The following is a 17938-nucleotide window of genomic DNA, read 5'->3' as shown; positions in this document are numbered from 1 at the left end:
GGCATTAGCCGCATTATCGGTTCTTAAAGACCGCAACAACCAACGGGCCATGTTTTGTGGATAGCCTTTAATATTGCACAGGGTGCGGTATATTATGTAGACATTCAAAATATAGACAATCATAATATAGACAATCATAATATAGACACCATAATGTTGACAGGTAAATTATGTAAACAGCTAAATGTTAACATGAACTATATGTCGACAATCAATATGTAGACAGTCAACAATGTTGACAGGGCCATATTGTAGACCTGGACATAATGTAGACAATTAATATATACACAGGTTAAAATTTTAACATGGACAAAATGTCAACAATTAAAATATAGACATGATCAGAACGTAGATATGGTCAATGATAGACATACAAAATATAGACATGATCATTATGTCGTCATTTAAAATATAGACATGGTCAAAATGTAGACATCTAAGTGCAAGATGTGAACATGGTTCTTATTGGCACCTTCTATCTTCAATACTAACTTGATATTAACTTAATATATGTCTATAAATGGCATTCTGTGTGTTTACACACATTTTCGAAAATAATGCAAATCAGTTTTTAGGTCTCGAAAAATACATGCATTAATATTTTGCTAATAAAATAATGGCAGTCGACCTTTTGGTGTCGACCTTATGATTGTCTAGATTTTCACTGTCTATATTTTGACTACATCCATCAACTTGAGGGTTGAGAACCACTGGTAAAAACAAAAAGTTTGCTCTAAAACTTGCTGTTATGTTAATGTTTCTTAAATAATTGATATCATTTTGGCCAGAAATGACAACAATTTTGTTATGAGATCTGCAAAAGTTTTTGTGAACTAATTTCAATGGCCAAGAAAGACTGGTATTCATAGAAAGTTGCTAAAAATATAACTGTCTATATATGTCCATAATGCTAATACAGTATATAACCCACATACTATGTACAAAATGTAACTAAGAAATGTGTCAATGTCATAATGATGAGCTAATTTTTTACCCAAATGTTACGTTCTTTGTGTAGATGTTTGAAAGATGGTAAAGGAGATGTGGCCTTCGTGAAGCACATTATTCCAGGTAATTAAAATATGTGAATTGTCTCTTTTTATGACATAACATGATGATCTAAAGGGAAAAGAAATCCCACATTTCTTACATTGTGCAGATACATATACTATAGTCATAAAAACATTGATTTCCTTAGACTTCTGCTCCTCATTGTAACTACTCCTACATGAACTTGTGCAGTGCTGAACTCTGTTGAATACAGAAATACAGGTACCATAAAGTTATGAGCTTGCAGATGTAAGCTATATTCAATCTCCCATAACTGAAGATGTAGAATGCATTAATGATAATTACATATCTTATCATATTACATATTTCCTGATTATGCGCCTGATTCTGAGTCAGATATTCTGTGTTAATGGGCGCATCTCCCATTTTGGAGACTACTGCTCAATAGACAGAGGGTCCGAAGTCACAAGTACAGATGCCTGCTGCATCTTGTGTGATTGGAGATGAGCGCGAAGTGTTTCTGGGCGGCGAGTATCAAGATGCCAGGAGTGTCTATTTCCGATGGGAGTGTAATGGAAGTGTCGTGGGTGTCTATGTACATCTTTATATGGTTCTGGGTCGTGCGCATGGGCACGGGCGCCGAGCGCGGGGGTAGCGGGACTAATTACCCGGGCCCCGGATGCTGGAGAGGCCCGGTGGGGTCCAGCACTGCCCCCCCCATGCCCTCTTAAATCACAGCATCCCAGCACTGTGCTGCTGTGTGAGACTGCTCGCAGCTGCTGAGCGGCAGCCGCAGCAGTCTCCTATGCCTGTGGGAGGGAGTGATCACGTTGATCGTACTCCCCCGTGGCTTGCACTGGGCTGAGGAGCTCACAGTGCCCCCCTCCCCAGCACGCAGCAGCGCTGCAAACCACTTTTTTAAAAAAAAATCCTATGGGGGTGTGGTCACGCCTCCCGAGATTGGGCCTCGCCCCCCGGACCGGCCTCTCTACGCCACTGTGTATGGGTAGGGCCATACACAGGGGTCGGGCGCCATTGGCAAAGTGATAGACTTGACACGCCCCTAACCCCATCTTACACATAATAATTTTTGCTTATAACTTAACCATCCATGCTGTATAGGGCATATTATAGAGGACATTGACTGTAATAATGGGGTATCTATATTAGGGGGAGGTGGGGGAATGGACCCGGTGGTCATTAGGGGAAACTGAGGAGGATGAGACTGTGCAGTAAGAGTGGCAGGAGGGTAGGGGTGTTGGGTGGGAAGGATGGGAAAGAGGGGGCGGGGCAGTAGAGATGTAGGCGAAGCCGCAGAAGCCGAGAAGTGGGCACAGAAATATGCGCCTTGGAATCAGGCCCTATATGTTTAAGTGATAACATTTCTTAGATGTATCCACCTGATATAATAATCTGACAAACCAACAGAGTCCAGAGACTACTCAGGTTCCAGACATTTTATACATTCATAACACCTAAAACTATAGTTTTCATTTTATATTTGATATTATCAATGTCTATGTGACTTTGCTTCACTATATCCATAACATCAGCCATATGAATACAGCTAAATGGAGAGTGAAAGTGTGTATTTGTAATAATAATAATATACTGCCCTCAATAATTGTTCACCAATGTCCTTCAGCTGAATTTAATAAGAATTATGAGCTGCTGTGCTTAAACAATACAAGGAGACCAATCAACGAGTATCGGGATTGTAACTGGGATAGAATACCGGCTCATGCTGTGGTGTCCAGATCAGATGAGAACACAATTCAAGCTATTACTGAATTTCTCCAAAAAGCTCAGGTACAGGTTAACTTTAAAGCATGGCATCCTATCTCTATTCTGAGGAATACGGTTATACAGCAAATGTATGCATGTACTGATTACACGGCGCTTGCTGGTGGGGCACAGACCTGTTGGAGGGGCTCGCGGAGCCTCACATTGCCACGACCTCTCATATGCGGACCCCGTGGATGTCTCAATGGCCCTGCTTTTAACCTGAGACCAAACACCTCTTAGAGTTTTTTATGGTTGTCAGTCGCCCATGGTATCGGCACTTTTTGTTTGCTGACCAGTTCCAGTAACAGGAAATCGGTGAAATAAATTCAGAATTTAGAAAAATAAACATCTGAAGACTTGTCCAGTATACGAAGGCTGCTATAAATCTCTTACACCTTTTAGCTCTAGGTGTGTGTTCCCAGGGGGTGAAGAAGAAAAATCACATGTAATATGAGTGGTTTAATTAAAAACATAACGTTTAATCATATACTCCAAAAATAGTATAGGGTCTGTATCTAACTGCAATGGGCAGTCAGACCTTTTGTGACTCCGTTGTCAGGATGCTTTAACCTAATGATAATATGGGGCATGCACTATACAAAAATATTTGGAGCTTATTTTGGTTACTATAATAAATGATGGGAACGGGGGTGGGGATGTATTATAAGAATCACTGTACGCCTCTTGCATGATGCTGTGCACAACTTGTGGCAGCTGACAAATAAAATATAATAATAACAACAATAATACTAGTAGTAGTATTTGTTTAACAGCTGATCCATATACTGGAGCTAATTCGGAGATGTACATTAATTCGATATGTTTCTCATTCTCCTACAGCACTATTCTGATTGGCCTTAGACAGGGACACTTTCTTACCCTATGTCCTGCAAACACTCAATAATCCTTCAAGCAATAATAGAGAAGACAAACACCAGTGTACAATATAGGGCTACGGCCATTTAACAAAAATGTAGCATTTATAATTGTGTAAGGAAAGGTTTGTAACCGGCCACCAATTACCCATTTGCCACGTATGCTGTCCTACCTAAACCACTTAATCCAAATCCATTACCAGGGGTACAATTACTAAAGTGAGAGTTTTTAGAAGTGAGTTTTTAAAAGTGATGTTGCCCATAGCAACCAATCAGATTCTACTTAACATACTTAACTAGCACCTTGTAGAAGATAATAGCTAGAATCTGATTGGTTGCTATGGGCAGCATCACTTTTAAAACTCACTTCTAAAAACTCTCACTTTAGTAAATTTACCCCCCAGTGTCGATTGCAAACCAGCCACTTAATGCCCATCTTGGTGACAATTCAAATCCGGGATATAATAATCCAACCAAGGGGTGAGAACCCCTACCATGCCTGCCAGACCTTACCCCAAATAATATATAAACACATGCGTGTGTATTTTATTCTTTTCTTTTGCTTTCAGGAAAAACCAGAGTGTAAACTGTTCAGTTCCCCTCATGGCAAAGATTTACTCTTCAAAGATTCTGCAACAGGTTTCCGTCCCCTTCCACCTAAAATGGATGCCTTCTTGTACTTGGGAGCAAAGTTTACAAAAACCTATAATGCCCTGCATAAAGGTATGAGATTTATGATAAATGGTATATACAGTAGTATGTGCGAGTGTGCAAAGTGTGATGTGACCCACAGCAACTAGTCAGATTTTGACCTACAGTATTTCAAGCACAATTTAGAAAATGTGCTACAGGTTACAACTGTGCAGAAACAACAATGTGTTACTTTGTGCTTGGTAATTATCATCCTAAACAGGGCTATTTTTCTGGAAATATAGGTTCAGGGACTGTGGGAGGAGCTACTGCGGTGGAGAAAAACAATTAAATATATATTTTATATATACTTACAAATCTATTATTTATACATATATATACAGTATATAGTATTTTGAAAAGAAGGCACTCAAAATAGCCTTTAAAATAAAACTTATCTTATGAAAAATAAATTTTGGCCTGTCATAGTTTAATGAGAGGTTCAGGACCTGAGTTCCTGCTTATTCCTGCTGAAAATAGCACTCATCCTAAAAGTATACTTATAAAGGGTCACACGTTTTCTATGCCGAACAGACAACGAAACAGTAAAATAAAACAAAAAATAGATGAAGGTAAAAGTAATGTGAGAACAATTGCACTTTAAGACAGGACGTATGTACAGTAAATGATCTTCTTAATGCCAAATCAAAGGGTAATTTCTCTCTACTCATCCTCCTTGAGCTGCCTGCTGCCTTCCACACTGAGAACCACTATTTGCCCCTTTAAAACTTTCACTCTTTTGGTCTCTGTGACACAGGGGTCTATTTACTAAGCCTTGGATGGAGATAAAGTAAACGGAGATAAGGTACCAACCAACCAGCTCCTAACTGTGATTTTTCAAACACAGCCTGTGACATGGCAGTTAGGAGCTGATTGACTGGTACTTTATCTCCGCTAACTTTATCTCCATTAAAGGCTTAGTAAATAGACCCCTCTGTGTTCTCTCAAAGTTGACTTCTTACCTCTCTAACAGCTCCGTCTGTCTCTCTTCCTCTGACCACCCCTCCCCCTGTAACCATCAATGTCCAGCAAGGGACTGTTCTTGACCCCATCCCCCATTACACCTTCACAAGACAAAATCTCATCAGATACTTAACCTTTCAACTTCCACTCTCCTCTCCTGACCTCTTTCCCTCTATTCTCTCTCGTGTCTCTAAAAGTCTCTCTGTCATATACTCTTGGATGTCTCAGCACTTTCTCAAACTCAATAAGTTCAAAACCGAGCTCATTGAGCCATATTCAATTAGAGGCGAAGTTTTCGCCTGTCCGACTGTTCGCTTCATTCGCCTGTTTCAGAGGCGAATTTATTCCGTGCTCGTCCCCGCTTTTCGCCTAATTCAATTGCAAAACAGGCGAACATGGAAATAGGCGAATGCGGAACAGGTGAAAAGTACTGAAAGAATTGGGGAAATCAGTCTGTACCCCAGAAAAAGATGTTCTAACATAGGGAATCAATATAGATGTGTACTAATAGCCCTAATAAAACTATTTTGCGTACTTAAGTTGTGTAAATTGGCTGCTATTAGCGTCTTTGTAAAAGTGGTGAAGAATGGCATAAAGCTGTATTTTTTGGTGAAAATAAGTAGTCCAGACAAATTTGGGGAGCTTGAAAATGGGTGCTAGCATATTCTTATGTCTCTAAAGTGAAGTTTTAAAAACCGTGAAAAATCCACCTGCTGCATGCACCTGCAATCCCAAAAACACCTGACCCATACTTGTGGACCCCCAAGAAGTATTTTTCGCTACTTTTAATGTTTATCCCCCCACTTTTTAAATTTACACCCCAAAAATGACATGTCTTTTTTGGGGTGTTCTTAGGTTTTAGTTTCTGGTTTTTTTTGCGTATTTGTCCTTTGGGGGCTGTCCCAAGGGGTCTGAGTTGTTTCCCCATGTTTGCACCCCAAAATAAAGATTTTGCATTTGTTTTCACCAGCTATTGATTGGAGAATCATTTTTGGAGAATTGTTTCCACTTAGGCGAAATTGTCCTGGAATTGAATTTGGCGAATTTATTTTAGGCGAATTTTTCACAAAAAAACAGGCGAATATGGCTTTTCGCCTCTAATTGAATTCCCCTCATTGTTTTCTTCCATGTAGGACCCCTCATCTATCTGTTGACATTACCATCTTCTCTTCTGCCTCCCAAGTCCACTGCCTGAGCATCATGCTTGTCTCTTCCGTCTCCTTAACTAACATCATCCAACCTATCTCATAATGCTTCCACCTTCAGAATATCTCAACAATCAGACCCTTGCTCACCGTGGATGCCAATAAAACGATCATCCATGCATTTGTCATTTTCCACCTGGACTACTGCAACCTCTTCCTGTTTGGCCTTCCTCTCTCCTGCCTCTCCCAACTTCAAGATAACTTTACTATTTCCGCTCCTCATTTACCTCTCCTACCACTCTGTATGGGCCTCCTGCCTCTACAAACTGCTTCACTGGCTCCTTATCTATCACAAAATACACAAGCATGTCAAATTACTTGTAAATAGTGACATCACTGAGTTGTGAGGCACAATGTGTATTCAAGAGCCTCACGCCCCAATTATGCTATTAGTCACTATTGAATTCACAGGCTTCATTCCCATGAATGTCAGTGAGAGTCTTGTGATGCCTTAACTGTATCGTGAACTTTTGTAAAACAAAAACTGACAACATACAGTAGTTTTAATAAATATATATGCAAGCAGCATGTGCGCAAAAATGTAAGCATTACAGTGGTAGAGTATGTAAGAGGCTTGACTGCTAGCACACTAAAAGACACAATAAATAGGGAAAGGAGTGATGGAACAACACTTAAGATCACCAGTCAATTGTTTTTTGAGTATGTGAAATTATACACACCTGAAATTCCTCTGTAACAATCAGGTAAGACGTGAGTGTACAGTATTGGCTGAGTACAGGTTTTAAATGCAGTTTTTACTTTGTGATACAGAGGCAGAGCCTCAATCGGAGAACAAGATTCGCTGGTGTACACAAAGCAATGAGGAGAAAAGGAAGTGCGACAACTGGAGTATTTTTAGTAATGGAGCCATTGAATGCGTTGAAGCAGCACTTGCAGAGGAGTGTATTACAAAGATTATGGTACGTTAGACATTCTCTGTTTTATAATGAAATACAATGAGATAAATCAAATGTATGATTCTCCTTATCTTTTTCTGTAAGAGACATTTTGGCCTCCAGCTTCCCCAGGTACTGGTCTATCTGCAGGCACTACTTTTGCAAACCTCATCCTGGCCTTTTATAAATTAGGATGAATGGAGGGATAGACGGCAGCTATACTGCTACTATAGGGCATCGCTTAAAGCTCCATGCAAAATGCGAAGTACCTTGGTACAGAATTGGTGCAGTGCACATACAGTATTTGAGGTTGGACATATTTTGCACTTGTCGCCTCTATGTCATCACGTGGGTGCAGTACAGGAAGGACGTGAAGATACAAGTTAAATTTGCTGGGGTAATATGCTTTATTTTGAGATCTGCGTATCTTTAATGTAAATGTCGCTGTGAGACATACATTTTGTACCTACTGTACGTACAAGTTTTAGAGCCGATGATGTTGATTGTCCTATCTTTTCTTTGGATACATATATACAGGGCCGTATTATTCATAAGGCTGACTAGCCTGAAGCTCAGGGGCCCTGCAGGGAGACGTTGCAAGGCACACTCATAGTCAGCTGAGGCTTGTTTTGAGACAATGGGGGGGAGACAACAGACCAATAGTGCATTAGCGTCAGGGCTGTTATACCTCCATACCTGATGGGCAAATGTAGTCCCACATAGTCTTCTAAGTAGATTCACTCTCATTACACTTTTAAAAGTGGACAACCGATACAAGGAGTCAATTAGACTTTCTTTTAATGGATCCCAGAAAAGAGAGGCTCTATGAAGCTTCTAATTCAGTGACAAATAGCCTGATTCGGAGTTGTATGCTAATGCTGCCACCGCTGCTGTTGCTTCTGCCATGAGAAAATGTGTAAACGTCGCAGCCGCCTAGAGATGACTCCCACCTGCGGCTTTGCAAATCCAAGCGTCTGTTTACTAGGACAGATCATCCGATGCTATCAGCTCTGAGTAACTCTATGCTCCAATACAACAAACAAAAGAACAGCAGAGATCTGTATGAGGTGCACTACAATTAAAATATGACCTTTATTAGATAACTTAATAGTATATAAAATAGTACATAAAGCAAAGCGAACTATATTTCAAATGAAGTAATAAATGTAATCTGTTTCGGATTTTCATAGCCAAGTTCCTTCAGCAATTATAGCCAGTTTCCTTTCTACTTAATAGATCTACTTGGTGTATATCTCTCACTTAAGGTGCATATCCACTACTAGACAGAGAAACAAGAGCACGACTATGACATTGTAATCGTGCTGTCGTTTCTCCGTCTGTGATGTGCCTACACTGAACGAGCAGTCGTTCAGTGTAGGCACATCCATCATCCCCGTACATGCTGAACCTGACGTGATCGTCAGGTTGACCAGCATGTACGGTCGATGATAGATGTCGGGAAGGACCAGCGGGCTCGCGCATCGCTGGTCGTTTCCGACATAAATGTGCCCAATACATGCCCGATTTGCTCGTGATTGAACGATAACGACGTCGTTATCGTTCAATCGCCTGCAAATATCGCTAAATGGATACGCACCTTTACTGTGTCAGATTTATTCCTCAACCAAAGTTATAAAACTGTATAATCAGTTCAACACATTATATCTACTATTAAATCCATATGAGTGTCTTATATACATCTAAGGAATAAATAAAACAAACATCAACACAATGTAATTAACTAAGCATTATAGTAAGAGTCAAATAAACAGGCACTGGGTTGTCCAAAATGATTTATTTTCTTGTGTTTTAAGCACCATTTCATACTTTATACACATTTCTTACTACATTTTAAATATAGTTCGCTTTGCTTTATGTACTATTTGATATACTATTTTTAAGTAATCTAACAATGATTATATTTTAATTCTAGTGTACCCCATACAGATCTCTGCTGTTCTTTTGTTTGTTGGATTTAATCTCTATAGATCTGTAGTAGCATCCCCACTAATTATACAGACAGAAAATTCTCATTAATAGGACATTTTACTGTACTATACTGAGTCTCCTGTGCAACACATCTCTCTATCTCTATGGTCCAGCGGGAACTGAAACACCGGAGCCATATTTCCTGCGTAAGGGATGGTAGATGCAGGGTGTGACTTCCCTGAAACGGTCCCATCACGCCTGTTTTCTTTACCGCCACTCTCAGTTACCTCCCACAAATGCTCTCTGACTGTGAATCACACTGCAAATAAGTAGTCACTCCGAGTGACTACAGTAATGTACCTTGACGCATGCGCTGTGTGACTCATGCAGAGTATCGATAATCGCTCAACTGCGAAAACTGCCATATGTCGCCCATGATTCAGAAGCCCTAACTTTTGGATCATGTGTTAAATTCCTTCACAATGAGTACTGATAACAACCTGTAATAACTGTTATATATTTATTAAGTTTTTCGCCATTCTACTGTATGCCTGTTGTTTTTCTTGGTACCTGATATTATAAATATGTGTCAGATTTATGTAAATGAACGTTGCAACAGTGTTTGTGAGCTTCTGCCATCTGCTGTATTTTTAACTACATGAAAACTATGGAAGTGAAATCACTAAAATGATTCAAAGTAAAGTTTCCTTTTCAGAGTGCACTTTTTACCAGAACTAATTATCCCTTGTATGCTAAGTCTGTAGATATGACTTTGTGGCCTCTTGTGTCTGCAGAAAGGTGAAGCTGATGCAGTCACACTGGATGGAGGATACCTGTATACAGCAGGGGAGTGCGGACTGGTCCCAGCAATGGGGGAGATTTATGACGGTAAGACATTGATTCCTTGGGAGCAGACATCAGGCCATTGATAGTAAAATAGTACATCTTGATTGCACATGCATTTCTGCGCATGCACAAATCAGTAACATCGGAGATGTACACAAACCATCAGGCTTTTGTACATCTCTAAATCAGGCCCCAAGTGTCTAGTCCATAGTGAGGATTTCAGTGTCTGTATAATAGCCAGGTCAGTGACTCAAATGGTCATTCAAGGTGATACACACTACAACGATATCGGGATGATTTATCTTGTTGGAATGACAAATCCCCTACATTGTCTAGTGTGTACGCACAATTGCACGCTCCCGCGGATGACATACAAGGTTGTTTGCTTGACCATGCTGTAGACCAATCAAATAACATCATATGGCAGCTGTGCATTTTAATGAACGACAGAATGAGGTATTGTTCCGTCGGTCATTAAATAGTCTAGTCACTGGCAATCAGTGATGTGAATGGACAAATATTCTCTGTAAAGTGCTGTGGAATATGTGTGCGCTATATAAATAGCTGGTGATAAATAAATGGTCCAAGGCGAAGGGGAATCACAACGACCATCTGCACGATTGCCGGTCATCCTAATGTGTACCCACCTTAAAGATAATATCACTAGAACCCCTACATAACCTAATAATCTGTCATTATTTCTTTCTACCAAATGTTGGCAGTGGCACATACTTATTCATACACTGTTTTTCTCCATTAGGTTTCCACATGTAGTTTTACACCATTGTCTTGTATGTGCAATAATTATGGTGATTTATATGTAAAGAGAATTCATTCTGTGGTGTAACATTATCATTAATCCTTATCTCTTTATTTTTTTTACTGTTTTTGACAGATGGAGTCTGCAGAAAAGAAAGCTCAGGCACACCAGGTACAGATAAGATGTGTTCTACATACTCACCTGTTATGTATGCCTATTGCATGGAATGAAATACTGGCATATTGTATATTAATCATCCATGTTCTGTCTAGATCAGTGGTTCTTAAACTTGATCCTCAGAACCCCACACAGGTCACGTTTTCCAGGTCACACAGCAGGTGCACAGGTGTATTCATTACTCACTGACACATTTTAAAAGATTTACAGCTGGAGATAATTATTTCACTTGTGATTCTGTGAGGACACCTGAAAAACATGCACTGTTTGGGGTCCTGAGGACCGAGTTTGAGAAACTGTGGTCTAGATGTTCAGTGGATGGAATATCATCAAACTTATTCACTCCAATACATACTGTGCAAATATTGTGTACTATATAACAATGACCTAGCATCAGGGCCGGATTATGGGGGGGGCGAACGGGGCGGTCGTCCAGGGGCCCCCACACATTTGGGGGCCCCCAGCCCCCACACTGCCGCACGTATTGTCCCTACCTGGCCAGCTCCTGGGGAAGCCAGTTGCCAGTCCAGGCAACGGCAATCACAAGAGAGAAGGCTCCTCTGCGCCGCGGCCTCTCTCCCTTATGGCTGGCTGCACCGCAAGGTTGCATTGGCCACCACTGACAAGCTCCTGCAACCCGTCATTGCATGGGCCCGGTGGCGCGCGGCACTACATCAAACAGCGACGGGCAGCAATATGGAGGCATGACCTGGCGCCAGCAGTCAGCATGTGGTCCGGGCACAGGACATCAGTCGCAGCGGGAGCTGTGGACTTCCACAGAGACTTTGCGGGGGAAAACCGCTGAACAGAGCTCCCAGATTTTCAAGCTAAGTAAGGGGCATACTAGTAGAGTAAGCAGGCTGTCAATTTTATTGGTGGGGGCCTCCACATCTCGGTTGCCCTGGGGCCCCCACAAGCCTTAATCCAGCCCTGCCTAGCATTAAAAAAAACAAGAGTATAACCTATATTTTGATGTACTGTAGCAACACTTAATGCTCCTTATAACAGGAAGCCAGTACATTTACAGTGACATGCGGTCACACAATTTCTACCTTGCATTGTTTAAAATGCATAAGGCAGGGGCTGGATGCCACATTTTACAATATGGCATCCAGGGACAAGCACATACACAGCACTGGCACATGAGCAGCAACCCTTAAAAAAGTGACTTTAGGGGTCTAAGTTAGAGGAGCAGACTAATACCACTTTTACACCTAAATTTAGGGTCTGACCCGGAGTTGGAACAGGGTTCCAATCCGGATCAGACCCTTAATTTAGCCAGCGCCAACCCAGGACATTCCCGAGTCGGTGCCGTTTACACCGGAATCGAGTCTGCATTTACCCGGCTTTTCCAGCGTTGAAGTGGACGCTTGGATATGACGTCATCTCCAAGCGCCACTGAAGCTGGACTAATCGGCCGGCATGCGGCGGGCACTCCAGGTCATCGTGACCCGTAGCGCGCCGTTCACACTGCAGGGTTTCACAGGTTACTCCCGTGTTAAACCTTGCAAGTTACCTGGGTTGGATTGTCGGGTCGATCCAACCCTCTCCCCTTTCACACCAAGGAGCTACCTGGGTTAACCCTGCAATAACCCAGGTTTTAGCTCCGGTGTAAAAGGGGTATAACTGAGTGCAATGTTGGTATGGATGCAGTTGGCAGATGTCAGAAGTACTGTGAATGCTTCTGACTCGATTTTTGGTGCAAGAGCTGTGGATTTCAATGGAGTTTCTGGTTTACAGTATTTGTACTTAATACGAGCAGGTCCATATTGATGCTCACTAATACCCCTTTTCCACCTAAATTCCGGGTCTGACCCGGAGTTGTTCCCGAGTCAGCGCCGCTCACACCGCGGTCGGGTCTGCATAGACCCAGCTTTGGCGGAGTGAAAGTGGTCGCTTAGAGATGACGTCATCTCCAAGCGCCACTGAAGCCTGACCAAGCGGCCGGCTAGCAGCGCACTCCAGGTCATCGTGACCCGGAGTGCGCTGTTCTCACAGCAGGGTTTCACGGGCTATGCCCGTGTTAAACCCTGCTAGTTACCTGGGTTGGATTGCCGGGTTACTCGACCCGGCGATCCAACCCTCTCCCCTTTTACACCAGGGAGCTGCCCGGGTTAACCCTTCAAAAACCTGGGTTTTAGCTCTGGTGTAAAAGGGGTATTAGAAATGCAGGATTAGTAACCACAACCCAAATGCTAACTCTAATGGTGTGTACACACTGGGCGATTAAAGTGGACGACTGAACGATAACGATATCGTTATGGTTCAGTCGTCCACTTTATCATCAATTTTTAACAGAAAAACGATGAACAATAACGACGACGCGCGTTCCTGCGGGTAGTTCGTCATCATCGTTCATCGGGTTAACATACAGGCCAACCTGACGATGTCGTCAGGTTGCTGCATGTTATGGAATGGGGGAGAGAGCCCGGCGCTGAACGATATCGCTGATGATATCATTCAGCGGGTGTGCTCAATGTCATGAACGACATTGAGCACACCCTGCCGGGGACACACTAGACTATATCGCTCAGGGAGCATATAGTCTAGTGTGTACGCACCATAATAGAAATGACGCCATATCAATGATGTCAATATTTTAACCATTGTGAATGTCGCGACTTCATGAAGGTGGAGATCCAAAGTGTCCAGCTTTTTATTGTGATAGGACTATGAAAAAGTGCTTAATACTGTTATTGTGAGGATATTAGTATTACTGTTGCTACCAGTAACCACTAACCAGTGTCAGCTCCAGAGGTGGGGCTGCAGCGCAGACTAAAATTCAAATAGGGGAGCCACACCAACTGCCACTGAGTCATGGCCAGTGATGTTTGGCAGCCTTTGGGATGTTAGTTGGTGTGGCTCCCCTATTTAAATATTGGACTGTGCTGCAGCGCCACCTCTGGAGCGCCACTGTCTGTAACTATTTAGGATGGCACTGAAAGTCTTTTTTATTCTGGACATTGTTAGTGGTCTGTTACCACAGGTGAATGTGTTAGGGGAATGGCAGAGGTTGTCTAACTAGAGTTCTCTTTTATGTATACGTGCTCCTTATCTTGACCTCAGTATGCTGGGCTGCATAGTCTGGGGGGTTATTTTGTTTTCAATTTCTTCACCTTGTGTTTGGTATTTAGGGCCTGATTCAGATGTGGACCCAAATGCCATCGCAGCTGCGATCTCTCACAGATCGCAATTGCAAAAATATGCTAATGACTCATTCGCCGACCAGTGCTTAGCGATGCCCACTGAAAGTATCTCACATCCGCCGCTCGCGCACAAAACTGGGAACATCGATCGCAGATCTGGTGCCCATCAACCTTCTGAGTAAGCCTAAGTGTTCGCAGACATATCGGGTCTCCAGACATGCAGAGGGCTCTCCTGCTGTGAGTAAGAACGCAGTGGCTAATTTATGGACGCCCAGAAATCAGTGTTTAAACGGTCCGACATGGCTGCATTTTTCAAAAATCCAGCCAAAACCCTCCCCACAAATAATAAGCAGAACAAGTAGAGCTATTCATTTTTTATTATCTGCTAAAGGATAAAGGACCCACATATTAGTCTTGTCCCCAGCACCATATGTCCATGTTACATCACTACCCATAATCTGTACTTGCTCTTACCTGTGTGTACAAATATTGGCAGAACTAATGGAGTTGATAGGTGTCAGCGGTGTGTGATGGGGATTGGTTTATTAACCAGGTAGAACACAGGATACGGGTTAACACAGGGTTAATGCAGCAGCTGCTGTATACAATACAGGAACATGTAGCACAACAGATCCAGCCAGGAGCTGGTTAATACCGTGATGTGCACCAATATACTCTGTGGTGGTAGTGGAATGTATAGAGCACTCAGCGATGGTGACACAGTGTTACATAGGCACCAGAGTACACGGTAGTGGTTAAAGATATGAATGGGCCTGTGTGCAGCCTCCATGCCAGCCCCCTCTGATCCTTGTCATGATTGGTGCTTGTGAGTTACCTGTCTCAGGTGATGAACTGAATTCTCTGGAGGCCCGCTGGACCGGAACCATGGGTGATGTAGATAGCTCTATTTACAAGACTTGTGTAGCAGTGCAAACTGCCTTTGATGATAAATGACAGGAACTGGAGGAACCGGACTGGGACGGGCAGGAAGACTTGTTGAATTGAACTGATGAACTAAGAACTTGACTCTGGACTGGAACAACGTGGACTGAACTGATGAGCCTGGAACTTGATTCTGGACTGGAATAACGTGACAATGGCTGAAGGGAAATCAGGTAATGCTGAGACGAGGGCTAAACAGGGTGATCCGGAAATGCTGTGACAAGGTTGGAACTCAGGTGCAGGCTGGATGGGATAATTGGGAATAACAGGTTTCAGGAAGGAATGGGTAGGTTTGGGAATTTTAGGTTCAGGGAGGGAGTAGGTAGGTAAAAGGGGCAGGAGTTGATCCACAGCAGGAAGCAAGGCAGGGTGACACGATGCAGGTTTACAGAGTGCCAGGGACCAACCAGGAGTAGGACTAGCAGCAGAGCACAGGCCAGGTACTGCTGTAACAGGACGACTGGATGCCAGGTATAACTGTAGCAGGTTTTTGGGATGCACCAGGGGTTGCTGTCAGCAGATTTACTGGATTGCCAGGTTTAGCTGTAGCAGGTTTTCTGGAAGCACCGGGGTTGCTGCCAGCAGATTTACTGGATTGCCAGGTACAGCTGTAACAGGTTTTCTGGATTGCACCAGGGATTGCTGTAGCAGGTTTCAGGGATATACTTGAATGCAGAAACAGCATGAACCATACACCACGGGAAGACGAGATGTTCAGGCCCAGAATGCTATCAGGAGAAGATATATACACCATGGTTCTGGCAGCAATTGGTGGATACGGACAGGTGGTCTGGCAGTAGCATTCTGAGTGGTGGAAGGCACAACATGCAGAGGGAGTATTCATCTCTGCACCTCTGAGAATCAGAACCACACCTGCGATTCCAATCAGGGCTAGCATTGCTCAGAGGAGAGGCCAGGTGCAATAATCAGAGCAAATCCTCCAGGCAAATTACACACACAGATCCATGGGGCAGCTGGCAGTGGTAAGTCTCAAGGCAAAAAGGTGACAACTAGACAGGGTCGTGACACTCCTGCAGTGTAGTAGACTCTGGTTTTGTGCCAGAATCTATTGGGCATGCACAGGTCTTCGGGAACATGGTACACGTGCTATGTTCCCGGAGACTTCTCTACTGCGTATGCGTAAATCCCTGGATAAATGGCCGCCAGGTGGCTTCTGTCTGCAAAGTTGTCTGACGCGGGACATCAGAGAGGTAAGTATAAGTATATGGCATGGTGTGCCCATGTGCACCGCACACCCTGCACCCATTATAGATACGCCAATGGCTGTGCTTATGGCATAGTCTTCCTGAGGAGACTCTTATGGGCACTTCCTATCACTATAAAGGATGGAGAGAAAAATGCACTGTTATGCTGCGCAAGTACAGTGGTGCAATGGGTTGGAGGTCGCACAAGTGGCATCAGCGCTCCTCCATTATTATAGGTACCCTGCAACGAAGGAGACAGTGCAGATGGCGCTCTTTAAAAGCAAACTCTAATGATCATGGGCAAGAGAGTACTGTAACTACCATAGTCCTATGTGAATATGTGAGATTTCAACTGTTGGTCAGTACTCGTTTTATTCCCACATGTGTCTACTTACATCCCCGGACATGCATCTAGTTATATACACATTTTCAATTTAAACAAAAAAATGACATGCTAGAAAATTCTGTCAGCTTACAGCATGCTACCACAGAATATGTTTTCCTTTTTTTAATATACAGTATATAGTGATTTGATATTAGTCCTTTATTGATGTACAGTAATAAGTACTAATGTAAAAATGTAGAACATTTATTCTCCCTCTTGTGATTTTAACAAAGGCTCATATTTTGCTGTTGCCGTCGCGAAGAAAAGCAACAAAAACATCTCATGGGACAATCTTAAAGACAAGAAAACATGTCACACCGGCATAGGGCGCACCGCTGGCTGGAATGTTCCTGTGGGTTTGATTCATAAAAAAACTGGCATTTGTGATATGGGTGAGTGACCTGTAAGAACTGTGCTTGTCTGCTTAAATTACTCATCCCAAAAATGACTCAAAATGTATTTATCTAGTTCTGATGGGTATGGGATGCCGGGCATTCTGGATCCAGGCAGTCAAAATCCAGATGCCGGCATCCCGACAGGGTTAGCACACCAACACCTGTCGGTCGGTATCCTAACCCTCTCCCTCTCACTAGCCTAAACCTAACCTCCAGTGCCTAAACCTAACCTCCCTCTCCCTGCACCCTAAACCTAACCCTCCCCCTAGTGCCTAACCCTAACCCCTAACCACACTACTTACCTTCGGGATTCCGGCAGTCGGGATTCCATCACCGGCATTCTGACCACTAGAATCCAATGTGTTGGAATATTGAACGTATCACCTCTCAACTATACAGTAGCTATACCAAATATGTGTACTGTACAAAAAGATTTCTTGGCATTCCAGAGAGTACTGAGATTTGGAAGGCCCTCTTAGCTCCTATCTCAAGTTATATTGCTGTATTACTCTCTATGCATATTTGTACAGTTCTGATTAATGTCTTTTGGCATATTTATTAAGATTTCCTGGATTGTGGCAATAAACATTTGCCACTGCAATTAAACTCACAATGGGGGTAATTCAGCGGAGGACGCAGTACTATCACAGCTGCTAACATGATGGCAGCTGTGATAGCTGTAATATGGTAATGCATCAGGAGGCGTCATGCCACCTGCATGCATTACT

General features: G+C 42.8%; 1 protein-coding gene across 1 annotated transcript in view; it reads left to right on the top strand.

Moving 5' to 3' along the window:
* LOC148534436 (serotransferrin-B-like) overlaps positions 1-17938 on the top strand; it is a 65143-nt gene that overhangs the window by 32959 nt on the left and 14246 nt on the right. Inside the window, exons 6-12 of the mRNA XM_088466657.1 lie at positions 1019-1071; positions 2657-2820; positions 4241-4394; positions 7301-7449; positions 10149-10242; positions 11096-11131; positions 17049-17207. Of these exons, the coding sequence (XP_088322783.1) occupies positions 1019-1071; positions 2657-2820; positions 4241-4394; positions 7301-7449; positions 10149-10242; positions 11096-11131; positions 17049-17207 (809 nt within the window). The remainder of the gene's footprint in view (positions 1-1018; positions 1072-2656; positions 2821-4240; positions 4395-7300; positions 7450-10148; positions 10243-11095; positions 11132-17048; positions 17208-17938) is intronic.

This window comes from Taudactylus pleione, unplaced genomic scaffold (genome assembly GCF_031769625.1).
Source record: "Taudactylus pleione unplaced genomic scaffold, aTauple2 ptg000066l, whole genome shotgun sequence".
NCBI lineage: Eukaryota > Metazoa > Chordata > Amphibia > Anura > Myobatrachidae > Taudactylus > Taudactylus pleione.
The sequence above is the reverse complement of the archived record's forward strand: the minus strand, read 5'-3'. Positions and strand labels throughout refer to the sequence as shown.